Below are 22,488 nucleotides of genomic sequence, written 5' to 3' on the forward strand. Positions count from 1 at the left end.
GATAGAAACAATATTTGATTTGTTTTGTTTTGTTCTGTTCTGATGCTTTTAAATCATGATTGTTCATGTGTCTAGGGAATAATAAAAAACCAGACATAATCCCCAATCTCAGTTCTTCCAGAAGCTCCACTAACCCAATCTATCTTAACCTTCAGAAACCCGGCATTTCTTAAAACTTTGTCTCATGATTATTTATTTTTCCCAATAAATGTACAGATTATCTTCCCAGCCCATATTTCCAGTTGGTGTGAAAATAAAAGACAATCTGACATAGGACCTTGAAGGAAGCAGTTAAAGATAAGGCAACTTTATGCTGCCCTAAAATAGCTTCTAGCCACTCTTAAGAATCGAGGACCTTTCAACCACCATAAGGTATCTGAAATACCAACAAAATGGATCACAAGCAGGTCAGACAAACACAAAAGTAAAATGTAAACAGATTTGGCCAGGATGTTGTTGGAAGATATCAGCTACTGCTCACATGCAGACATGCAGGTAGACAAATATACACTTCTCCCAGCCAGATGAGGAAGGGAAGCAACAGTGAGTGAGGGGGGCGAAGAAGATGTTTGGGAAGTGAGCCCTCCTCACACTCACCCTGCAATGGCAGGGGGTTGGCCCCACTCCCCACTCTGGACATTGCAATCTGCCACATGGGGTTGCAGCAACACTCAGACTTGGCCTGGCCACCCCTCCATCTCGACAGAGTGGCGGCCAGGCCCAATCTGAGTGGTGCTGCAACATCAAACTCCAGGTCACAATGCTCAGAGCGGGGAGCCAGGCCCAGCCACCCTGTGGGACAGGGGTTCTCCCTATGGGGTGAGTAAAGGGCAAACTTGCTCTACACCCCAACCCTCCCCCGGGCCTCTTCTCTGCAACGGACTGGGATTAGGGTTGCAATGCCAGGTCGGAGGGTGCATATACTTCATGATGGGTTAAAAAAAAAAGGGGGGGGGGGAGGGAAATAAGATAAAATGCAGTTGGTGGGTCACCTAAGTAAAAAGTTTGGGAACCACTGCCATATGTCACAGAATTTAGCCCATGTTGATGGGCATATGTTCCTAACAAGTGAAACACTTTTCACAAGGTGTCCTGCTGCTACCATGTAGTATTCCTACACATTCGTTGGGGGGGGGGGGGGGGGGGGGTGTGTGTGTGTGTGTGTGTGTGTGTGTGTGTGTGTGTGTGTGTGTGTGTGTGTGTGTGTGTGTGTGTGTGTGTGTGTGTGTGTGTGTGTGTGTGTGTGTGTGTGTGTGTTCAATTATGAACAAATTTAAACTATAATAAAGCCAAATAGGAGTAGCCAACATAGAAGGAGAGTGCCAAGATGCAATGTGTCTTGGCAACATTAAAGCAGCAGAGCAGTTGCAGGCAACAGCCCTAATAAAGGCCTGGATATTAGGATTCAGTCCTAAAAAGATGTATGATTTTGGATGCAAGGAAGGGAAGAACAGCACCAATGTACAGTGGCAACGGAACCTAACCAAACATCCAATACCCCACAGCACTAGCGAGAGATTATTTTGTCTCCTTAATACTCTCATCATATTATTTCATGAAAACACACGCAACAGCTGTCACAGGGAAGATGTAAGATCAGGAATGGGAGGTTATTTATTGAGCACCAACACGCTTGGGACTGTAGATCACATAAAATGAAGACTCACTGCAGGAGAGCACTTGAGCATGCACGTAAGTAAGTGTGTGAGCAGTCAAATTAATGCCCTGGGCAACTTAGTCCTTAATACTCACATCATAAAATTATGAAAGGACTCAAGTGCTTATCTGGATCAGAGCTTAACCAAAGAAACCTGAACAACTTGGAACAAGACCTGAAGTACAAGAGCATCCGTATTTCAAAAAGTGGTCTAGAACCTGAAAAGCTTGAGAACAACTGCAGTAATATATATAGCTTTTGGTCTGTGGTGCATGTGATTTAAATAATGTTAAAGAGTTCTAATGATCATTTAACATTACTAGCTTAACCATCTGGTCCAGATTCTCAGCTTCAAAAATAACGTGAAGCTAATTTCAAAACTCCAGACAGTTACAGAGATAACCAGATCTAAACTGTTAGCAGTTTTAAAGCAACCTGCTACTGCTTGCCCCACAGATCATTCGAGACAATTTCCCACCACAAGAGAGGTAGCTGAGGGTACTTCAGCTGAACCAGCCCTCATAGAGCAGATTCAAAGCTGGATGCAGGCCTTCTCCTCATGCATCTAACCAGCTACAAGGTGGGTATGGCGATATGGACCCGAGTGGGGACTCCAAAATCTTTGACCCCTCTCCCTATGTGGTGAATTTGCACTTAGCCTGAGTTGTCCATAGCTACAGAAGAAAAAGGCAACATTTGCCCCAAAATTAAATGTTCATCCCTTAACCTTTAAAAATAAGATAGGCTGGCTGAATTTAGTATATGCAACCCTCTGGAATAAAAGAACAATTCCACTGCACTGGCATTTTGAAGGGTCATCGCAAAGATCTTTCAAATTTCATCTTAAAACCTAGTTACTGTCTAGTCTTTTGTACAGCAGATAAAAACTGGTGTACTATCCAGCAAGTTTAGAACAAGAGCATTTTGAAAATGTATTTGTTTGCTTCACTTTACACACACACACGTCAAATGCATACTTCCTAATTTCAAAAAAGCTTTTGGGTAGGAGTGTGAAGTATCAGTAATCTCTTTAATATATAAAGTGAAATAAAACCTACATCTAATGAGACACTCATCGCAGGGTCATGCAGGTCTAGGCTCATGAAGTTCAAGTACAGAACAAATGAAGTTTCTCACCTAGCAACACCAAGGAATACATTTGCACCTGCCAAAGTGCTGCCTGCCTTCTGAAAGTGTCGCCAGCAAAAATTTATACGTACATTTTTGCACACATTAAGGGTACGTCTACACTGCAGTTAGACACCCACAGCTGGCCCATGGCAGCTGACTCAGATTTGTGGGGCTCAGCTTAAGGGGCTGTTTAAGTGAAGTGTAGACTTCCAGGCTCGGGCTGGAGTGCAGGGTCCAGAGCTTGGACTACCGCCCAAGCCCAGAAGTCTACACCGCAATTAAACAGCCCTGCAGTCCAAGCCCAAGTCAGTGGCGTGGGCCAGCTGTGGGTGTCTAATTGCCATGTAGACATACCCAAAATGAGTTGCACAAAGCTGAATACTGCCATCATAGATGTGGAAAGATGTACAAGTAGTCAGACTTACGCTCGCAATTCATTTTTCCAATGAGTTATTCCCAACCATGTTTGCGGGCTATGGATCTCAATAAAGCAATATAAAACAAGGGAAAAAAATCAGCTAGTTCAGAACCTTTGAATGTCATTGCTACAGCTCACAAATGGGAACATCATTTGCCTCCTGTACCCAAAACAAATGGTCAAATTAGCATTTTGTCCTTGAGTCAACCTATACCAAATGAAACTGCATTTCATTTATAACTAAAGGGGGGAAAACCACAAATCACTACAGAGCGATCTGCACAGCTCATGTGTACCAAACGATCAGCTGCTCTGGAATCACGGCAAGGTGAAGGCCTCTTTAGCACTTCACCTATGTAGTGCTGGAGGCATCATGTGGTTAGCCAAGTCTCTCCACAAGGACAAGGCCACGGCCACGAAGGTTAAACATAGCAGTCATTTCTCGCATCTGTGAAAGGCTTTGTCCAACGTGTTGACACTGCAGTTTACATATAAGAAGTGGTTATTAAAACAAGTTCATAATTCAACAGAGCGAGAGCTGAAGTAGATGTCCTGCTTGCCAACTTTCTACCTTGGAGACCTAGTACCCAATTCAGTCCTAGCCTAAACAGATGCAACTTCTAGCAGGAGTTTGCACATCCTTACACCAAGGCTGGAATTGCCCCTGGAATTAGTTTCAAGATACAAGTGAGAGCACTGACAAAAGTGAGTTTTGTATATTTATTGTGTATATCTATTGCTATTAAATACTTTTGAGTGTCCCAGAGTGTGTTGGGATGCGTGTCTAGTTCCAGCCTTTAAAGAATATGACACACTTTGGTCTCAGCCTGCTGGGGCAGAGCTTGCGGGGAGAAGCAGAAAATATTTCCGTAGCACATCCATAGTATTTCTGACCCTAGCCAGTGCTTTCAGTCCCTCACTTTCAGGAGCAACAAACACCCAATGATATTATACAAGAATACTTCTCTTCCTTTTGCTTGTGAAAAATACCCTTGTTTAAGAAGCTAAACTGTTCTCTTCCAGACACCGACAGCACAAAGTTATTTACAATGATCACTGCCTTTAAATACTATTCACTGATGAGTCATCTCTCCAGATGGACTGAACACTCTTATTTTTATTCTGTTATTCCTACTTCATACTCCCCAAGCAGACTGCAGGTCCCCACATCTCTGGTGTACAGTGCAAATTAACAGCTGATTACCTAGAAGCAACTCTGAAAACTGAACAGCTATATCATTTCTTGCTCTCCCTCTTATTTTAACTGGATATTACACTAGCAAGTATTCGTTAAACTGAATTGCAAGGCTCTTCATGTCTCCAACTGCACATTAAACAACACAATAATATATAATATAGTGTGGGTTCTTCAGCTTCCAAGCCATTAGTAGATGCTCCATGCATTTGCTAATCAGGTAATCCAACTGCTGTGGCCCAGGTTTTCAGAACTGCATGAAATGTGCACGCGCACACACACAGAGCTATGCACAAGAGAAACGTCAATCTGTGTAAACATGAGTGCTAAACATATATGCAAGTCACATACATACTTTTGCACAGACACACACACACACACACTTTCTTAAGCATTTGGAGCTATATTTCTTCTCAAGTTAAATGAGAGATTTCAGTGAATGAACTAGTCACAGCACTAGCTGCCAGGAACCTCTGAGCAACCATCCCAGCAAAAACCTGCAATTTGGTCCTTGGCAAATTGGTGTTATAGTTTCCTCATCTACAAAATGGGGATAATATTTACCTACCACACTTCTGGTGTCTAAAGGCAACATTACATGGGACCCTGTAAGAAAGGACATGTGCTCCATAAAGCTATGGATTTACTAACTGCAATTTTGAAGTTAACAATACCCCATCAATATTTCTACACCCATCTAGGGTTGTTACCTGTCCAGGTTTTTCCAGGGTAGACCCTTTTTTGAGGTAGCTGTCCTGGGAAATTCATAAAGATGCTCAACACACACTGCTATCTAGTTTTATGGGCTCGGGATCATCCCAGATGTCCCCTTTTTTGTACCTCAGAGGTGATAACTCTAGACACATGCCTCAAGATGAATTTTAAAACGCTCCAAGAAACACAAGCAATATTTTTTGTTTTGTTTTTGTTCTTTTCCAGGGTAAGCTTTCCTTATTGGATAGTGAGGTTCCGGCTCAGCAAAGCCCTTCAGCCCATACTTAAAGTACACAAGTAGTCCCACTCAAGTCAAAAGGGATTATTCATATGCTAAAATTTAAATATGGACTGAAGTGCTTTGCCAAAATGAGGATCTGAATTCTTATTTTGGATTCTTCCCTGGCCACTCTAAGAGGCTCTTTTTCTCTTTTCCCGCAATTTAAAAAACCTCGTTCAAACAGGAAATTTATCAATATTGGTTTTGCATAGACGATCTTCAATTAGCAGACTACACATGGTTTAGTTACAAGAGGCAGGCATGGTTAGTATGGAACAGGGAAACAAAGATCACTCTTATTTTGGACCTACTTATTTTCCTCCCAACCTCACCTGCCAGAACTTAGCTGATCTACAGGTCTAAACATATCAGAAGTTTCCACTGTTAGAATCTTAGTGGAAAAATAACTCACCAATACATTTCGCTAGTCTTCACCTCCTTCCCAGCAAGTAATTACCACAGTATTATAGAAGATTTTTAAAATCAGAAATACTACTCTGGTTAAACTATATTTCTTTTCCTAAAACCTCCAATCAGACACTGGAGAGCTGTACCCTGACAATATTGCTCCAAGAATATGTGAGGTTAAAAGCATCAAAACAAAATGTACTCCACACAAAGCACAAAACACACAAAGCCCTCCTGATATCCCTACCATCAGCATGTTTACCTGACCTTATTTAAATAGAGACAAACAACTGTACAAAGGAATCATTTACCACACACAGAATTAACCAAGAATCCTAAGGACCGTTTTTTATGCAGTTCATAGGGCAGATGTTCATATGGCTCATGGCACTCTCAGCTGAAGTACCACCTTTGAGATTTATTCCCCACTGCAGTCCAGATGGATTTGCAAAATTTCAGGGCAAATTGCAGGAACCTTTTATTTCACTTAGCATATTGTCAGTTCTTATCTGATACACGTCCAATTTATTTTGTTTGCTTGTTTCATTCAGGTTTTGATTTGACTTGTTTTGTACTTGTCTAGCAGGTTTTCTAATCAAATGTATACCAGTTAAAGTTTCTGTTTTCAAGCCACTTCCTGCTGGGAAAACTTCAAGCACCTGCTTCTCAGGTTTATCAAGAAGGTAGCTTCTGGAATTGACCCTTTTGTCTTGGTATGTCAGGGTCTGGAAATAGCTTTCTGCACATGCTGTAAAATCCAGCCCCCGCCTCTGGCATTTGTAGAGGTCAGTTGATAAGATAGACTCTTGGATCCTTGGTTATCATTTGGTGAGTTGTTTCTTATTCAACAAAGGAACTGCCATATTGGGTCAGATCAATAGAGCCCGGCACAGAGAAAAAATGTGTATCTGCATCCGATCCATGATCCACAAAAATGGTCCAGGGATTTGAAGGGCTATAGAGAGCAACGGCCACCTAATCCAGTACAGTCTCACCAATGCTGACCATTAACAAGTGCTTCAGAGGAAGGTGGAAGAAACAGCCAATTATTGGATAACCTACCCCCAGGAAAAGTAGCCTCCAAATCCCAATAGTTAGAGGTTGACTTATGCCCTAGAACAAGAGACTTTATATCCCTTCCATAAGCCTAGGACTTTTAAAATAATTTCTTATAGCAACTCTGGATGTTCTTGTTAACCACGGCATTGCCTAATCCTTTTTTTTTTTTTTTTTAAATCCTGCTAAAGGAGGACAGGCATGGTGAGGCAATCATCATGCAAATCCACAGATGTTAAATACTTTCTCTAAATTACCATTCAAAGTTCTGTCCGCACCTTCGAGGAGCAACCGGTCTGAAAATTCCAAACAACTCGTGCCCATGAACTAAATGCAATTCACTCCATCTGAAGCAATAACAGGGACCAGTGCTTGTAATGCTGATTTGTTTATAATATTTCTGCCTGCCACTCCTGTTCTTTTGTCAGATTTCTGCAGCATGGCAAGGATACAATTAATAGTCTCTTGGCGACTATTCAAATTGCAAAAAATACCCGACTGATGACATCCAGGGCCAATCTAGCTGCAGTTGCCTGGGAGCCACACCCCTGTGAACTAATGCAGTCACCCTCTGATGGAGCTATACTCTGGGGGAATGCAGGGAATGGGCAGAGGACCCCAGAACCAGCACACTGCCCCCACTCAGACAGATCTGGCCTCCTGCAGATCTCGAGAGCCATGGGTTTTGGAGCTGAACTGCTCTCCATCCCTCAAAGGCTAAAGGGGGTAATCGTACCCCTCCTCCCCATATCTGAACAACCCAGGAAAAATCAAATATTTCTTCTGAAGAAGGTGGATAAATTATACACACATGCGTACGTGTACACACGCAAACATAGGCCAAGAACTACAAGTGAGCAATCAAAAATGAAAAACACACAGTACATTAACTCAAAGCCTGTCTTTCTAAAAGTTCCTTACTCAAACCCTACACTCTTGCACAAAGGGGATGTTCTCGCTCTGCATGAATAAGCGATAAAAGAAGCTCCTATTGCCCCAACATAGCCCATACTACCCTGTATGACATATTTTACCTTTGTGTGGTCTACAAATTACCTCTTACAGCCAGCCAAGATACTGCTTCCACTTGCTGGAGACAGGACACAGCCAATAAGCCAGCCCACCCTTGGTATAGAAAGGTAGTGATGTAATCAGAACACCGATTATTCCTGTTTACCCTGGATGGTTATGAGTGATAACCATATTAGAGAAAGTAAAATAGCTAAGAAATTAGCATGAGCTAAATATACAAGGGGAAAAAAAGTTTCCATGACCAGGACTTGAGCAAAAAAAAAACATGCAAAAAAATAAAGTGGGAATATTAGGAATGTAACCAGTCTTCAAAACTTCTTTTAAAGCAGACAAAAGTTTAGCCATTTGTTTTGCTCTTCCCCGCAACAGAAGCTACCATTTTAAAGGACAGTGCTTTTATATGTCAATATCAAATCAGGGTGTGGTTGGTACTGACTTTGTATGAAAACCAAGTAAGAATTTCATCCAATTAACAGATCTTTTTTCTTAATATAAGATCATTGAACAGTGCTATAGAAAGTCGCAGGAAAAGCAGATCTCTGGTCTCCTGGCAGCTTTTCCCATTCGTTAACAATCCTCCTTCAGATGCACAGCCACAAAGGTTCAAAGGTCACCGGAGCCTTTGTACTCAATTCTAATGGCAGTTACAAACAAACTTTTGTTCCTGTTTCTTCAATGAAATAAGCTGCAGCAGTTACAATGACTGAACTTTACATCTGAGGCTTGCATGTCCATCATTCAACTGAAGGACTCTGGAATCTCATTTACACTTCAGCAATAAATCATCAGAATACTCTATGAAATAAAATCAATTATTGTTTATTGAGTCAACTGCAAGAACACATATTACACTTCTACATGAACGTAAATGTGCAGGAAGAATCTATTGTAGATTATTTTTTAAGAAATACTTAATATCATGGTGTTTAAGAAATGCTCTTTTTCCTGAACACATTTTTTTAAATTATTGTTCACTCATTCATATTTTTATACCATAAATCTCACTTGTTTTAGAGTAAAAAAATAAAGTGACAAGGCTGTGATGGTGACTTTTTAAATAGTGTATTTGCAATATTTTAAAAAAATGCAATTGTCTTAAAACATAAGCATTCTATACACACACACGTATACACACACACAATCTAGAAAGGAAATATCCTGTATATAAATAATGTAACTCAAAACAACATTTTGCAAGTTACTGCAAGAAGTTGCTCAACTATAATCACACTTCCTCAGTTCCAGATACGGAAGTTTTAACAATATTTTGAAATATAGGGTCAGTCATTTCAATTGCAATTTTAAATGTTTTTTTTTTTAAAGGAAAAAACAAGTTTACCCAATAGTTTCTAGAGTCTAATAGGTTTCAGAGTGGTAGCCGTGTTAAGTCTGTATCAGCAAAAACAATGAGGAGTCCTTGTGACACCTTAGGGACGAAGGACTCCTCATTTTTGTTTGTTTGTTTTTTTAAGAGAGTCTAATAGAATTTTTTTTAACTGCAATTTTAAGTAAAAGAAAAAGCTTCCTGAATTTAAAAAAAATATATATTCAGACTACATTTTTAAAAAGACTAATTGTTCCTAGCAGACGTGAGTCAACTCTCTAGACATGCATCTCCCAAGAAGTACAACACAAAAGATATCAAAGCAATTTTAAAAATACAGCATTATAGATTAGCTATTGTGAAATCAAAGGCAGGCATTCATAATCAAAACAGAGTAAAAGGGTAAAGCCCAGCAACATACAAGGGCTCTGCCAACAAGCAGACAAACCCTTTCTGAACATTGTCTTAAGTACATTTTCCTCACTGCAACCCTGCTTCCATTCCCACTTTAGTTAACAAAAAAACCTCCCAAGAACTTCAATAGGACACGATCAAGTCACCTTTTGACTGAGGCTGCATCAGCGCTATAGAATTCTGCTGGCATACAAATGTTGCTCAAGGGTGTGAAGAGATGTGATCTTTGACCGACATAGATATGCCAGTAAAAGCACCCAGTATAGATGCAGTTATACTGGCAAAACTAAACATTTGCCAGTATAGATTGTTTCACTGGGGGGGGGGGGGGCGGGGGAGGGGAAATGTAGAATAAGCTATGCTGGCAAAAATCACTGTTCTGCTGGTATAAACTGAGTCTACACTAGGAAGAGGCAAAGTGCCCTAGAGTAGACCTGGCCTAGGGCAGTCATATCTTTTTTTTCCAGCACCAGGTTGATGTGAGCAATGTTTACACTTACATAACTAAACATACATCTCACTTCCAGGAAACAGTAGGGGCCAGATTTTCATTTATTAGATAAGCACCTAGTGGGATGTTTAAAAGCAATTAAGCACCCAAATCCTATTGAAATGAAGGCACCTAGACACTTCTGAAAATCCCACCAGGAGATTAACTGCATTTTAGGTGACAAAATAAGACTTTGAAAATTTGGTCCTAACTTCCCCAAAGTCTCTTCCCAGTGAGTTTTTCCTAAATTAAATAAGTTCCTTCCCCTCCCCTCACAGACTGCCTTCTATATCCATATTGTTTTCTTCTCCTACCTGCTTCGCCTGTATTTTTTTCTCTCTTCTCCTCCCCTTGCGTGACGTCAGCCTGCAATGCGACAGCTCCAGTTGCAAGAATCAAACCAATTCCGTCTCCAAAATCCTGCTGCCTCTGTCTTGTTTTCACTCTGGCGCCAAAAGACATCAAACTACTTCTCTAACACTAAGCACTGTGTCTATTTTTCCAGTATGCTCCCATGTGACTGTGACATGGCACAGTGACTGAAGAATTCATCTGATCATTTTCAGATAACATAGTTAGCAAAATAAATTAGAGAAAACTGCTTCTTGATTAGCAGCAAGGATTCTATGAGGCAATTTGCTCTGCTAATCAAGGCAATTTAAAGTCTAAGGCTATGTCTACAGTACACCTTATGTCGGCATAACTTGTATCGCCCAGGGGTGCGAATAAACCACCCCCCTAACCGATACAAGTTACACTGACATACGAACTGGTGTGGACAGTGCTATGCTGTCAGGAGAGCTGCCCCCACTAATACAGCTACTGCCACTCACGGAGGTGGTTTTATTATGCCAACAGGAGAGAGCTCTCTCCCGTTGGCATAGCACATCCTCACCAGACAAGCTGCAGTGCTGTCTGCGTAGATGAGCCCTAACTATCTTGCGTAAGTGAGCCCCAGAAATCTTTACAATCCAATGGAAAAGTTAACTTTAAAACTTAAGACATTTGTTTAGCAAGTGATCAATATAACTCCAATAACGAGCTACACAGAAGATTAAACACATTTCTCCTCAGGAGGGAATATTAAAACTGCTCGTAACAAGCTAATACCACTAAGGGTAACTTTTAACAAGACTGATTACTTCGATTTGCCAATTAGTATATAATAATAAAACACACAGCATAGCATTTTTCTTCCATATATCTCAAAGCACTTTACAAAAAGGTAGATATAGATCATTATCTGCCTTCTTTACAGATGAGGAAACTGCGTTAAAGAGAGGCAAAATGATTTTGCTCAACGTCTCTTAGAACGTATTAGTGGCAGAACCTGAAACAGAATTCAGCTCTTTGATGTGATACTCAGATCCATAATCTTCCAGTTTCTAACATTACTGTAACAGCTACAAAAGAATGATCATTTTTAATTGTTTTTAATGTAACCGTAACAGAGAAGTTGCAAAGACAATATACTGAGCAACACAGCAGTTCATTGATCAGTAATATATGTTGAAATGTTGTTTCAGTTAGCAGTCCTACCACAAACCGCCAACAATAAGATGAGCTGGTCAGAAGCCACAGCCTATGCAGCCACAGAAGCCAGACAGGAATACAAATGTGGGTCTTTAAAATAAGCTAAAGCAATTAAATTATTATTATTCGTCTATGAAAGCCACAGGGATAGTATCTGATCTCAATTTCACCACTGCAAATACATAGCTACTTCACACACACACACCTGCGTAACTGAAATGAGAATCTTGCCCAACAATAGTAAATTCTGAGTGAGCACATAATACCTATACCTATGGTTAATATGTGAATATTCAAAACAATATCAATTCTATCCCATTCATTAACCTCTTGGTAGTTACTGCTGTGCTTAAACTAATAAACTAGATACACGAATAAGCACACAAGTACAGTATATATGGAGAATTTATTGGGTTGATTACAGTGTTTATCAACTTAAACAATCAGTAGCTAATTAACAATGCATTTCATGACTAGGTAATAATTTTTCTTCCTGGAGAAAATCAGATTGGAAAAAGTCAACACAAGCTTAAACATGATTATCTTCCTGTCCGCCACTGGTGAAGTAAATCCAATTTGGTAACTAGCTGAAAGGGCAGTTTGTATTTACTTCATACTCACTTCTCAAGGGTGAAACATATTACAACACAAGATGTACATGAATATGATATGATGGTCTAGTAAAGTACACATGGATCCCAGCAGCAGAGAAAGCAACTTAAATAAAACTCAAAAAGGTCTGGTAATAGTCCCACAACCAACCAGTGACTGACCGAATGTGGTAACCTAGTCCACGAGGGTGGATTTCTGCGCTCACGTAGGCACCAACTCACAAGGGGCTTACACCATGTATAAAAGTGTGTGTAACACACAAAACTTAAAGCTTTAATAAGTAAAACTCAGACTTTTCTATTAACTGAAATTTTATCTCTTGGAAATAAAAATTCTGCTCAAACTTTATATTCATTTTCACACACACACACAAGTTTTTTCATCTATACCTCTTATAGTGCTTTACAAAGCTGGGTAAACAGCACTGTCTCAATTTTCAGATGGAGAAACCGAGGCAGGAACACAAGCAGTCGCTGGCAGAGGTAGGAATAAAATCCAGGTCTCCCGACTAGCAGTACAATGCCCCATGAACTGAACAATGCTAGCTCCCCTCTGCCTTCGTACTCCTCCACTTATCATGAGTATTTAAAATTGATTTTTTCCTCCACAATAATTAAGTCATTTTACTGGTTCTGCCTAACACATCAAGAACAATCAAAAGACACCTATTTGTTTTCACCTCTCTCAATTAGCTACTTTAAACATTTTAAATGTTAATAGTACAAATGAATAATTTCAACCAAGTAGAGCTCTGGGTTAGCATATAGTTACTGATGCAGAGTTCAAGTTCTTACTTAGGTCATGTGAGGAAATATGAATTTGGTGGAATTCATCTCAGCCCCCACCCCATTCAAGTCCATCATAAAGTTACCAAATAAGCAATAACACTTTATGACTGCCGCAGCTCACTCAAGTCCCACGACTGAAATAGAAGGGAGTACTGAGAGTCAGGATTGAGGTAGATGGGTACAGCTGTGTGAGGAAGCTTATAAAGCACATATCCACATTATCCCTGGCTGAAGCCACACAGTTACAGGCCCACATGAACCACTCAAGTTTTTAAAAGAAAATCCACTCAGGTTTTTAAAAGAAAAATTTACTAATGTCTCTTTAAACCTTCCACCATTTTATACCTCTCCATTACTCAGCAGTGTGCTGGCAGACCTTGAATCATCTTCAATGTCTCGTAAGTAACAACCGAGAGCAATAACTCTTACAAACCTCACGAACAGTGGAGATGGAAAGGAACTATTACACATGATGTGCTGCCAATATTTTAGCAGGCATCTGCAATTAAAATAGTCCCCCCATTCACAATGAAACCAGCAACCTCGGGGCACTTGTTTGATGAGGACTGGAGAATCTATTTATATTTTTCTCCTTTAAACAAACTCTCTCTCATGACCATAAGCAAGAAGGGAGCACCACATACCAAACACATATTTTTGGAAATATTATACCTTGGTTCCTGAAAGATATGCTTTTAGTATATTTAGTGTAACACAGTGTCGAACTTGCATATTTTGAAATGGAGAGGAAAGTCACGGGGATCCTCTCCCATGATACGTTTTGACATTTGGTGCAATCTAGTGCATTTAAATGGCAAAATATTTGCTTCTCAAATATGTCTGTGCTATATGAGCACCAGGGATAACAGCCAATGAAGGACTGTTCCCTATTAGTGCTTTATCCAAGCAAAGACATAAGACGTCCCAAGCAAAGAGATTCCACCACTTTCTTCGGGAGTCTATTCCACAACCCAACTGCTGTCACAGTCAGGTTGTTTTTTTTCCCAGATGTTCAAGGACAATTGTATTTATGCCTACTTCCCATCACAGGAAAGCTCAAATCTAAAATCCAGGAAGGATAGTTACGGTTTATGATCCATTTTCAGGTGACATATTAGACTTCAATGTCTTGTTAACAACATGCATAAAGGTAAATGTTAGTGGCCATTCGGATTAAGATAGGTGCCCATGTGACAACTGTGCAGATCAGTCTCAGATTTCACTGGCAACTTCAAACACTTGACCAGCAACTTTATTTTGGGCACACAGTTTTCATATCAAGAGAGCATGCTGCAATATTGAACTGCAAGTTAATTCAGTGAAACTAATTTGCTTCTGTCAATGCAGCAATATTCCAGTACATTATGTACACCACATTATTGTTTTAATTATGTAATTGCCCCCAAACACTAGGTCTTCTACAATGCATACTGCAAGACTGTCACTCTATTTTTCTCCTTTTAGCTTCCCAATCATTAAATACCCTCAAAGGAATAAATTTTGATTCTTCCAGATGGTTACAATATGTTCAAACATTATAAATCCATCAAACAGACAAGAGTAGATTCTGATATAGCATAAAGTGGCCTTGGAAAACGGTCATGAAAATTTAGCAGCCCAGGCTCAAAATCAACTTGCTTACTATAATGAGTACAATAATAATAAAAAAAAAAAGTGTATGACATATTACTCGGCAGTCAAAATAAATTGCCTAGGGGGAGCAAGCACATATTTGCAAAACTGGAATAAAAAGACATCTGTCTGGAAGGAAATAAATTGTATGTTACTAAATAAGCATGTTAGGAGGTCTGTGTCTATCCTAAGAAAATGGATGCATTTATCCCATGCTCAATCCTCAAGTCCATTACCATGATTTGAACATTTTGAATAGGCATTGTTGCAACAGCCTTGGAAGCCCAAGCTCAGGAGCCTGTATCAGTGAAAGAAGAATGTTCTTACCACACTGGAAAATACAATTTATTTTTAACTTTCTTCTATAAAAATTCAACAGTTATATAACTTAAGAGAACTTTCTACTTGCCATTTCCTTCATTCCACTTAATAGCACTCCCAGCATATACAATATTAGCCATTACAGTAAACTGGGCTCGTATCCCCAGCTAAGGCCTCCTGAGTCTCTGTCCAAAGTGCTGTTTTGTTGCACTGGCTCAGATGGAAAGGAGGGGGTAAGAAATGGGGGAGGAAGAAAAATTATTGTAGTCTATAAGTATCAGCACATATGTTCAGTTTGATGCAATAGAGCAGGGCTCCAGGCAAATCCTCAAAACGGAAGGAGACAGGACTTTAAGTCTGGGTAAGTGCCAAAGCCAGGGAAAGAATCAGAACACATTGACAGCCTTGAAAATGCTCTGTAGAGGTCTCAACAGCAATTAAACTCCCAATTTCCTTTATGCTCAGACAGAAGCAATTGCCTGACTCAACCCAGCATCTTCAATGACTGAGCCCAAAATTTCTATTTTTTTCCTGAAATACTAAAGTCAGTAGAAGTGCTTCAAAATCAATAAGAAAGCTAACTAAGGAATGCCTACTGATTTAACACACACTCTCTCAAAAATTTGTGCGTGTGAACAGTGAGATGCCCATTTAGTGCACTTCCATATCGTGTGTTTTTCATAGCACAGATCTTGACTATAAAATGCCCTAATAATCCAAGAAAGTTTGTGGATGTTGAATGCAGCTGAAAAGAACTAAAAAGACTCTCAGAAGAAACCAATTTAAAAATATCACAAAGGACACTTTAAACAATAAAAAAAGGAAGAGCTATGTAGAAACACAACATACAAGCTGCATGTTAGCCAAAGAGTACAATGCTGTCTTTCCAATGTTTAAAAAGCATCATCATTAAACACATGCACTTTGAAATCCCAATTATCCCTTTATTAACAAATAATCTCCTGGGGTTTAAAATTTTATTGCATCCGAGAGATGCTGCTCCTCTGCTTACTGAAAAAAGAAAAGGAGGACTTGTGGCACCTTAGAGACTAACCAATTTATTTGAGCATAAGCTTTCGTGAACTACAGCTCACTTCATCGAATGTGAGTTGCATCCGATGAAGTGAGCTGTAGCTCACGAGAGCTTATGCTCAAATAAATTGGTTAGTCTCTAAGGTGCCACAAGTCCTCCTTCTCTTTTTGCGGATACAGACTAACACGGCTGCTCCTCTGAAATCTGCTTACTGAGGAGCCCGGAATGGGGACTAGATAGAAAGACTCAAAAGCAAGAGCCAGGAGTTGAACATAAATACAAAACAAACTTTGTTTTTGTTTTTTTACAAACAGAAAAGAGTATACAATGCACTAGCTGTGCCTGAACATTCAGATTTATTTATAAATAATAAAAGAAATATTGACATTACCCAGAGTCAACAGGGCAAACACTTGGGGAAAACACAAAAACAAGCTAGAATTCAATAAAAGCTTATCACTGAGTCACGGCAAAGAGCACTGAGCCACTGCAGGAGAATCGCGCGGAAGCCCTAGTAAAGGGAAGTCGCTTTTTCTTACCTCCAAAGAATAAATTCTAGCCTGAGAATGGCAGATTGCAGCTTGCCAGGGCAGGGACTTTCCTTCCACTCTTGCTCGCTGCACACTAATAAGCCAGGCAGGCAAACAAAAATTCAGCCACTCCTGCCCCTTTCCTCACGGCAACCAGCACGGCGCGACCCTGGAACAATGCAGGATTTCTAGTCCCGCGTTACCTAAAGCGGGGCTACAACGCCGGGACTCCTACCCCGGGCACCCACAGCGGGAACGGCCCGCGGCCCGGGAGCAGTTTCAGGGCTCCCAGGCGCGGGGGGAGCCGAGCCGGGCTGCACGCGGGCCCCGCGCCCCAGCTCCCGACCGGCGCCTCGCGCAGGCTGCCCGGGAGACCGCCCCTGGCCGCTTACCTCGCCCCGCCGCGGCGCCCGGGCCGCGCTCCGCCCGCCTAGCGCCCGGGCCTGGCCGGGCCCCCGGCGCGCCGCATCCTGCCGCCCCGGCCAGGCGGGCTCCGCGCGGACTGGACCCCTGAGGCGTTGGCGGGGGGGGGCGGTGCGCGAGCTGGGCCGGCGGCTCCGCGCGCTGCCTGAGGGACCGTCCGGGCGGCGAGCGGCCGCGCCAGGGCAGGACGGGGGGGCGCCCACGCGCACGCCGGGCCGGGAGCCCCGCCCAGCCCTCGCGGGAGGTGCGGAGCGGGGCTGGGGGGCCGGGCACTGCGGAGATGGGGGATCTCTGTGGGGGGGCTGGGCGCTGCCGGGCTGTATGGGAGGAGCCGGGCACTATGGGGGGGGCAGTTGTGGAGGGGCCTGTAGGGGGAGCTGGGCACTGGGAAGGTGGGGGACTGTGTGGGAGGAGCTGGGCACTATGGGGGGGGGCAGTTGTGGAGGGGCCTGTAGGGGGAGCTGGGCACTGGGAAGGTGGGGGGCTGTGTGGGAGGAGCTGGGCACTATGGGGGGCAGTTGTGTGGGGGCTGTATGGGGAGCTGGGCACTGGGAAGGTGGGGGGCTGTGTGGGGAGCTGAGCACTGGGAAGGTGGGGGGCTGTGTGGGAGGAGCTGGGCACTATGGGGGGGGCAGTTGTGGAGAGGACTGTAGGGGGAGCTGGGCACTGGGAAGGTGGGGGGCTGTGTGGGAGGAGCTGGGCACTATGGGGGGCAGTTGTGTGGGGGCTGTATGGGGAGCTGGGCACTGGGAAGGTGGGGGGCTGTGTGGGAGGGGCTGGGCACTAGGTGTTGGGGGGCTTTATGGGCACTGGGGTGATGGGAGCTGTGTGGGAGAAGCTGGGCACTATGGGGTGAGAGTTGTTGGGGGCTGTATGGGGAGCTGGGCACTGGGAGTGGGGGGCTGTGTGGGCACTGGGAGGGGGCTGGGCACTGTGGTGTTGAGGGGCTGTATGGGAGGAGCTGGACACTACAGGGAGTAGTTGTGTGGGGGCTGTATGGGGAGCTGGGCACTGGGAAGGTGGGGGGCTGTGTGAGAGGGGCTGGGCACTAGGGTGTTGGGTCTGTGTGGGCACTGGGGTGATGGGGGCTGTATGGGAGGAGCAGGGCACTATGAGGGGCAGTTGTATGGGGAGCTGGGCACTGGGAAGGTGGGGGGCTGTATGGGGAGCTGGGCACTGGGAAGGTGGGGGGCTGTGTGGGAGGAGCTGGGCACTATGGGGAGTAGTTGTGCGGGGTGTATGGGGAGCTGGGCACTGGGAAGGTGGGGGGCTGTGTGGGAGGGGCTGGGCACTATGGGGTGAGAGTTGTTGGGGGCTGTATGGGGAGCTGGGCACTGGGAGTGGGAGGCTGTATGGGCACTGGGAGGGGGCTGGGCACTGTGGTGTTGGGGGGCTGTATGGGAGGAGCCGGGCACTATGGGGGGGAGTTGTGGAGGGGGCTGTAGGGGGAGCTGGGCACTGGGAATGTGGGGGGCTGTATCGGAGGGGCTGGGCACTGGGAATGTGGGGGGCTGTATGGGCTCTGGGAGGGGGTTGGGCACTGGGGTGTTGGGGATGTGTATGGGAGGGGCTGGGCACTGGGGGGGGGTATATGGGAGGGACTGTTTGTTTTTGTGAGGCTTGGGCTGGGCAACAGGGTGTGGTTTGGGGGTGGAGGTGCTGGAGGTCAGCCCCAGGGTTTGAGTGAGGGTGGGAGTGGACAACAATGGGCGTTTTTGTGCCTGAGAGCGCTGCTAAGCTGGGCCACTAAGACGTGTAAAGAGAAGACCACCTATCATGATGACCAAAGTTGTCTAATTGTTTCCCCCATGTGTTTATATCCATCTTGTCTTATACTTAAAGTGTAAGCCTCTTGGGACAGGGACTGTCTTTTTGATCTCTCTTTGTACAGCACCTAGCACTACAGTAATACACATTATAAACTGGTACCTGTTATTGGTGTATGAGTGCCTCGGCTGCTGCTGTTTTGAATACACAAGAGATGATCTCCCTTAGTTCATGAGGAAGAGAAGTAAGCATTGGTCTACACTAGGACTTTAGGTCGAATTTAGCAGCATTAAATCGATGTAAACCTGCACCCGTCCACACGATGAAGCCCTTTATTTCGACTTAAAGGGCTCTTAAAATCGATTTCCTTACTCCACCCCTGACAAGTGGATTAGTGCTTAAATCGGCCTTGCCGGGTCGAATTTGGGGTACTGTGGACACAATTCGACGGTATTGGCCTCCGGGAGCTATCCCAGAGTGCTCCATTTTGACCGCTCTGGACAGGACTCTCAACTCAGATGCACTGGCCAGGTAGACAGGAAAAGAACCGCGAACTTTTGAATCTCATTTCCTGTTTGGCCAGCGTGGCAAGCTGCAGGTGACCATGCAGAGCTCATCAGCAGAGGTGACCATGATGGAGTCTCAGAATCGCAAAAGAGCTCCAGCATGGACCGAACGGGAGGTACGGGATCTGATCGCTGTATGGGGAGAGGAATCCGTGCTATCAGAACTCCGTTCCAGTTTTCAAAATGCCAAAACCTTTGTCAAGATCTCCCAGGGCATGAAGGACAGAGGCCATAACAGGGACCCGAAGCAGTGCCGCGTGAAACTGAAGGAGCTGAGGCAAGTCTACCAGAAAACCAGAGAGGCGAACGGCCGCTCCGGGTCAGAGCCCCAAACATGCCGCTTCTATGATGAGCTGCATGCCATTTTAGGGGGTTCAGCCACCACTACCCCAGCCGTGTTGTTTGACTCCTTCAATGGAGATGGAGGCAATACGGAAGCAGGTTTTGGGGACGAAGAAGATAGCTCACAGCAAGCAAGCGGAGAAACCGGTTTTCCCGACAGCCAGGAACTGTTTCTCACCCTGGACCTGGAGCCAGTACCCCCTGAACCCACCCAAGGCTGCCTCCTGGACCCAGCAGGCGGAGAAGGGACCTCCGGTGAGTGTACCTTTTAAAATACTATACATGGTTTAAAAGCAAGCATGTGAAAGGATTACTTTGCCCTGGCATTCGCGGCTCTCCTGGATATACTCCCAAAGCCTTTGCAAAAGGTTTCTGGGGAGGGCAGACTTATTGCGTCCTTCATGGTAGGACACTTTACCACTCCAGGCCAGTAACACGTACTCGGGAATCATTGTACAACAAAGAATTGCAGTGTATGTTTGCTGGCGTTCAAGCAACATCCGTTCGTGTGTTATCCTCAGGAGAGTGAGATATAATCCATGGTCACCTGGTTGAAATAGGGTGCTTTTCTTCAGGGGACACTCAGAGGAGCCCATTCCTGCTGGGCTGTTTGCCTGCGGCTGAACAGAAATGTTCCCCGCTGTTAGCCACAGGGAGGGGGGAGGGTTGAGGGGGTAGCCACGCGGTGGGGGGAGGCAAAGTGCGACCTTGTAACGAAAGCACATGTGCTATGTATGTAATGTTAACAGCAAGGTTTACCCTGAAAGAGTGTAGCCAGTGTTTTATAAAATGTGTCTTTTTAAATACCGCTGTCCCTTTTCTTTTCTCCACCAGCTGCATGTGTTTCAATGATCACAGGATCTTCTCCTTCCCAGAGGCTAGTGAAGATTAGAAAGAAAAAAAAACGCACTCGAGATGAAATGTTCTCCGAGCTCATGCTGTCCTCCCACACTGACAGAGCACAGACGAATGCGTGGAGGCAAATAATGTCAGACTGCAGGAAAGCACAAAATGACCAGGAGGAGAGGTGGCGGGCTGAAGAGAGTAAGTGGCGGGCTGAAGAGAGTAAGTGGCGGGCTGAAGAGAGGGCTGAAGCTCGAATGTGGCGACAGCGTGATGAGAGGAGGCAGGATTCAATGCTGAGGCTGCTGGAGGACCAAACCAGTATGCTCCAGTGTATGGTTGAGCTGCAGCAAAGGCAGCTGGAGCACAGACTGCCACTACAGCCCCTGTGTAACCAACCGCCCTCCTCCCCAAGTTCCATAGCCTCCACACCCAGACGCCCAAGAACGCGGTGGGGTGGCCACCAGCCAACCAGCCACTCCACCACAGAGGATTGCCCAAAAAAAAGAAGGCTGTCATTCAATAAATTTTAAAGTTGTAAACTTTTAAAGTGCTGTGTGGCATTTTCCTTCCCTCCTCCACCACCCCTCCTGGGCTACCTTGGTAGTCATCCCCCTATTTGTGTGATGAATGAATAAAGAATGCATGAATGTGAAGCAACAATGACTTTATTGCCTCTGCAAGCGGTGATCAAAGGGAGGAGGGGAGGGTGGTTAGCTTACAAGGAAGTAGAGTGAACCAAGGGGCGGGGGGTTTCATCAAGGAGAAACAAACAGAACTTTCACACCGTAGCCTGGCCAGTCATGAAACTGGTTTTCAAAGCCTCTCTGATGCGTACCGCACCCTCCTGTGCTCTTCTAACCGCCCTGGTGTCTGGCTGCGCGTAACCAGCAGCCAGGCGATTTGCCTCAACCTCCCACCCCACCATAAACGTCTCCCCCTTACTCTCACAGATATTGTGGAGCACACAGCAAGCAGTAATAACAGTGGGAATATTGGTTTCGCTGAGGTCTAAGCGAGTCAGTAAACTGCGCCAGCGCGCCTTTAAACGTCCAAATGCACATTCTACCACCATTCTGCACTTGCTCAGCCTGTAGTTGAACAGCTCCTGACTGCTGTCCAGGCTGCCTGTGTACGGCTTCATGAGCCATGGCATTAAGGGGTAGGCTGGGTCCCCAAGGATACATATAGGCATTTCAACATCACCAACAGTTATTTTCTGGTCTGGGAATAAAGTCCCTTCTTGAAGCTTTTGAAACAGACCAGAGTTCCTGAAGATGCGAGCGTCATGTACCTTTCCCGGCCATCCCACGTTGATGTTGGTGAAACGTCCCTTGTGATCCACCAGAGCTTGCAGCACTATTGAAAAGTACCCCTTGCGGTTTATGTACTCGCCGGCTTGGTGCTCCGGTGCCAAGATAGGGATATGGGTTCCGTCTATGGCCAGGAGCACCTCGGACATGACGAGGACGGCTACCAGTCATACTGCACCGTCTGCTGCCAGAAGGCAATGGGTTGCTGCTACTGTGTAGCAATGCCGTGCCGCGTCTGCCAGCACCCAGGAGACATACGGTGACGGTTACCTGAGCGGGCTCCATGCTTGCGGTGGTATGGCGTCCGCACAGGTAACTCAGGAAAAAAGGCGCGAAACAATTGTCTGCCCTTGCTTTCACGGAGGGAGGGAGGGAAGGGGGGGACTGACGATATGTACCCAGAACCACCCGCGACAATGTTTCAGCCCCATCAGGCATTGGGATCTCAACCCAGAATTCCAATGGGCAGCGGAGACTGCGGGAACTGTGGGATAGCTACCCACAGTGCAACGCTCCGGAAGTCAACTCTAGCCTCGGTACTGTGGAAGCACTCCGCCGAGTTAATGCACTTAATGCACTTCTGTGGGGACACACACACTCGAATATATAAAACCGATTTCTAAAAAACCGACTTCTATAAATTCGACCTTATTCCGTAGTGTAGAC

At 44.5% G+C, this 22,488-nt stretch overlaps 2 protein-coding genes across 3 annotated transcripts in view; one reads left to right on the plus strand and one right to left on the minus strand.

Annotated features, from left to right (window-relative positions):
- ARHGAP32 (Rho GTPase activating protein 32) overlaps nucleotides 1-16,748 on the minus strand; it is a 393,773-nt gene extending 377,025 nt beyond the window's left edge. For both annotated transcript variants that reach the window (XM_074936787.1, XM_074936788.1), the window contains exon 1: nucleotides 16,578-16,748. The gene's annotated coding sequence lies outside the window, so the exon portion shown is untranslated. The remainder of the gene's footprint in view (nucleotides 1-16,577) is intronic.
- A 1,924-nt stretch (nucleotides 16,749-18,672) lies between these two features.
- On the plus strand, nucleotides 18,673-21,078 carry LOC141975990 (uncharacterized). Its single transcript, XM_074936726.1, has 2 exons — nucleotides 18,673-19,921; nucleotides 20,501-21,078. Exons 1-2 carry the CDS (start codon nucleotides 19,363-19,365, stop codon nucleotides 21,040-21,042), a joined length of 1,101 nt encoding a protein of 366 aa, XP_074792827.1. The 5' UTR covers nucleotides 18,673-19,362; the 3' UTR covers nucleotides 21,043-21,078.
- Nucleotides 21,079-22,488: the final 1,410 nt, after the last annotated feature.

This window comes from Natator depressus, chromosome 22 (genome assembly GCF_965152275.1).
Source record: "Natator depressus isolate rNatDep1 chromosome 22, rNatDep2.hap1, whole genome shotgun sequence".
Classification (NCBI taxonomy): Eukaryota; Metazoa; Chordata; order Testudines; family Cheloniidae; genus Natator; species Natator depressus.

Coding starts and splice junctions, on each gene's coding strand:
- LOC141975990 (XM_074936726.1), top strand. CDS start 19,363: ATGCAGAGCTCATCAGCAGAGGTGACCATGATGGAGTCTCAGAATCGC. Junction 19,922..20,500: donor AGGCGGAGAAGGGACCTCCG/GTGAGTGTACCT, acceptor TTTCTCCACCAG/CTGCATGTGTTTCAATGATC.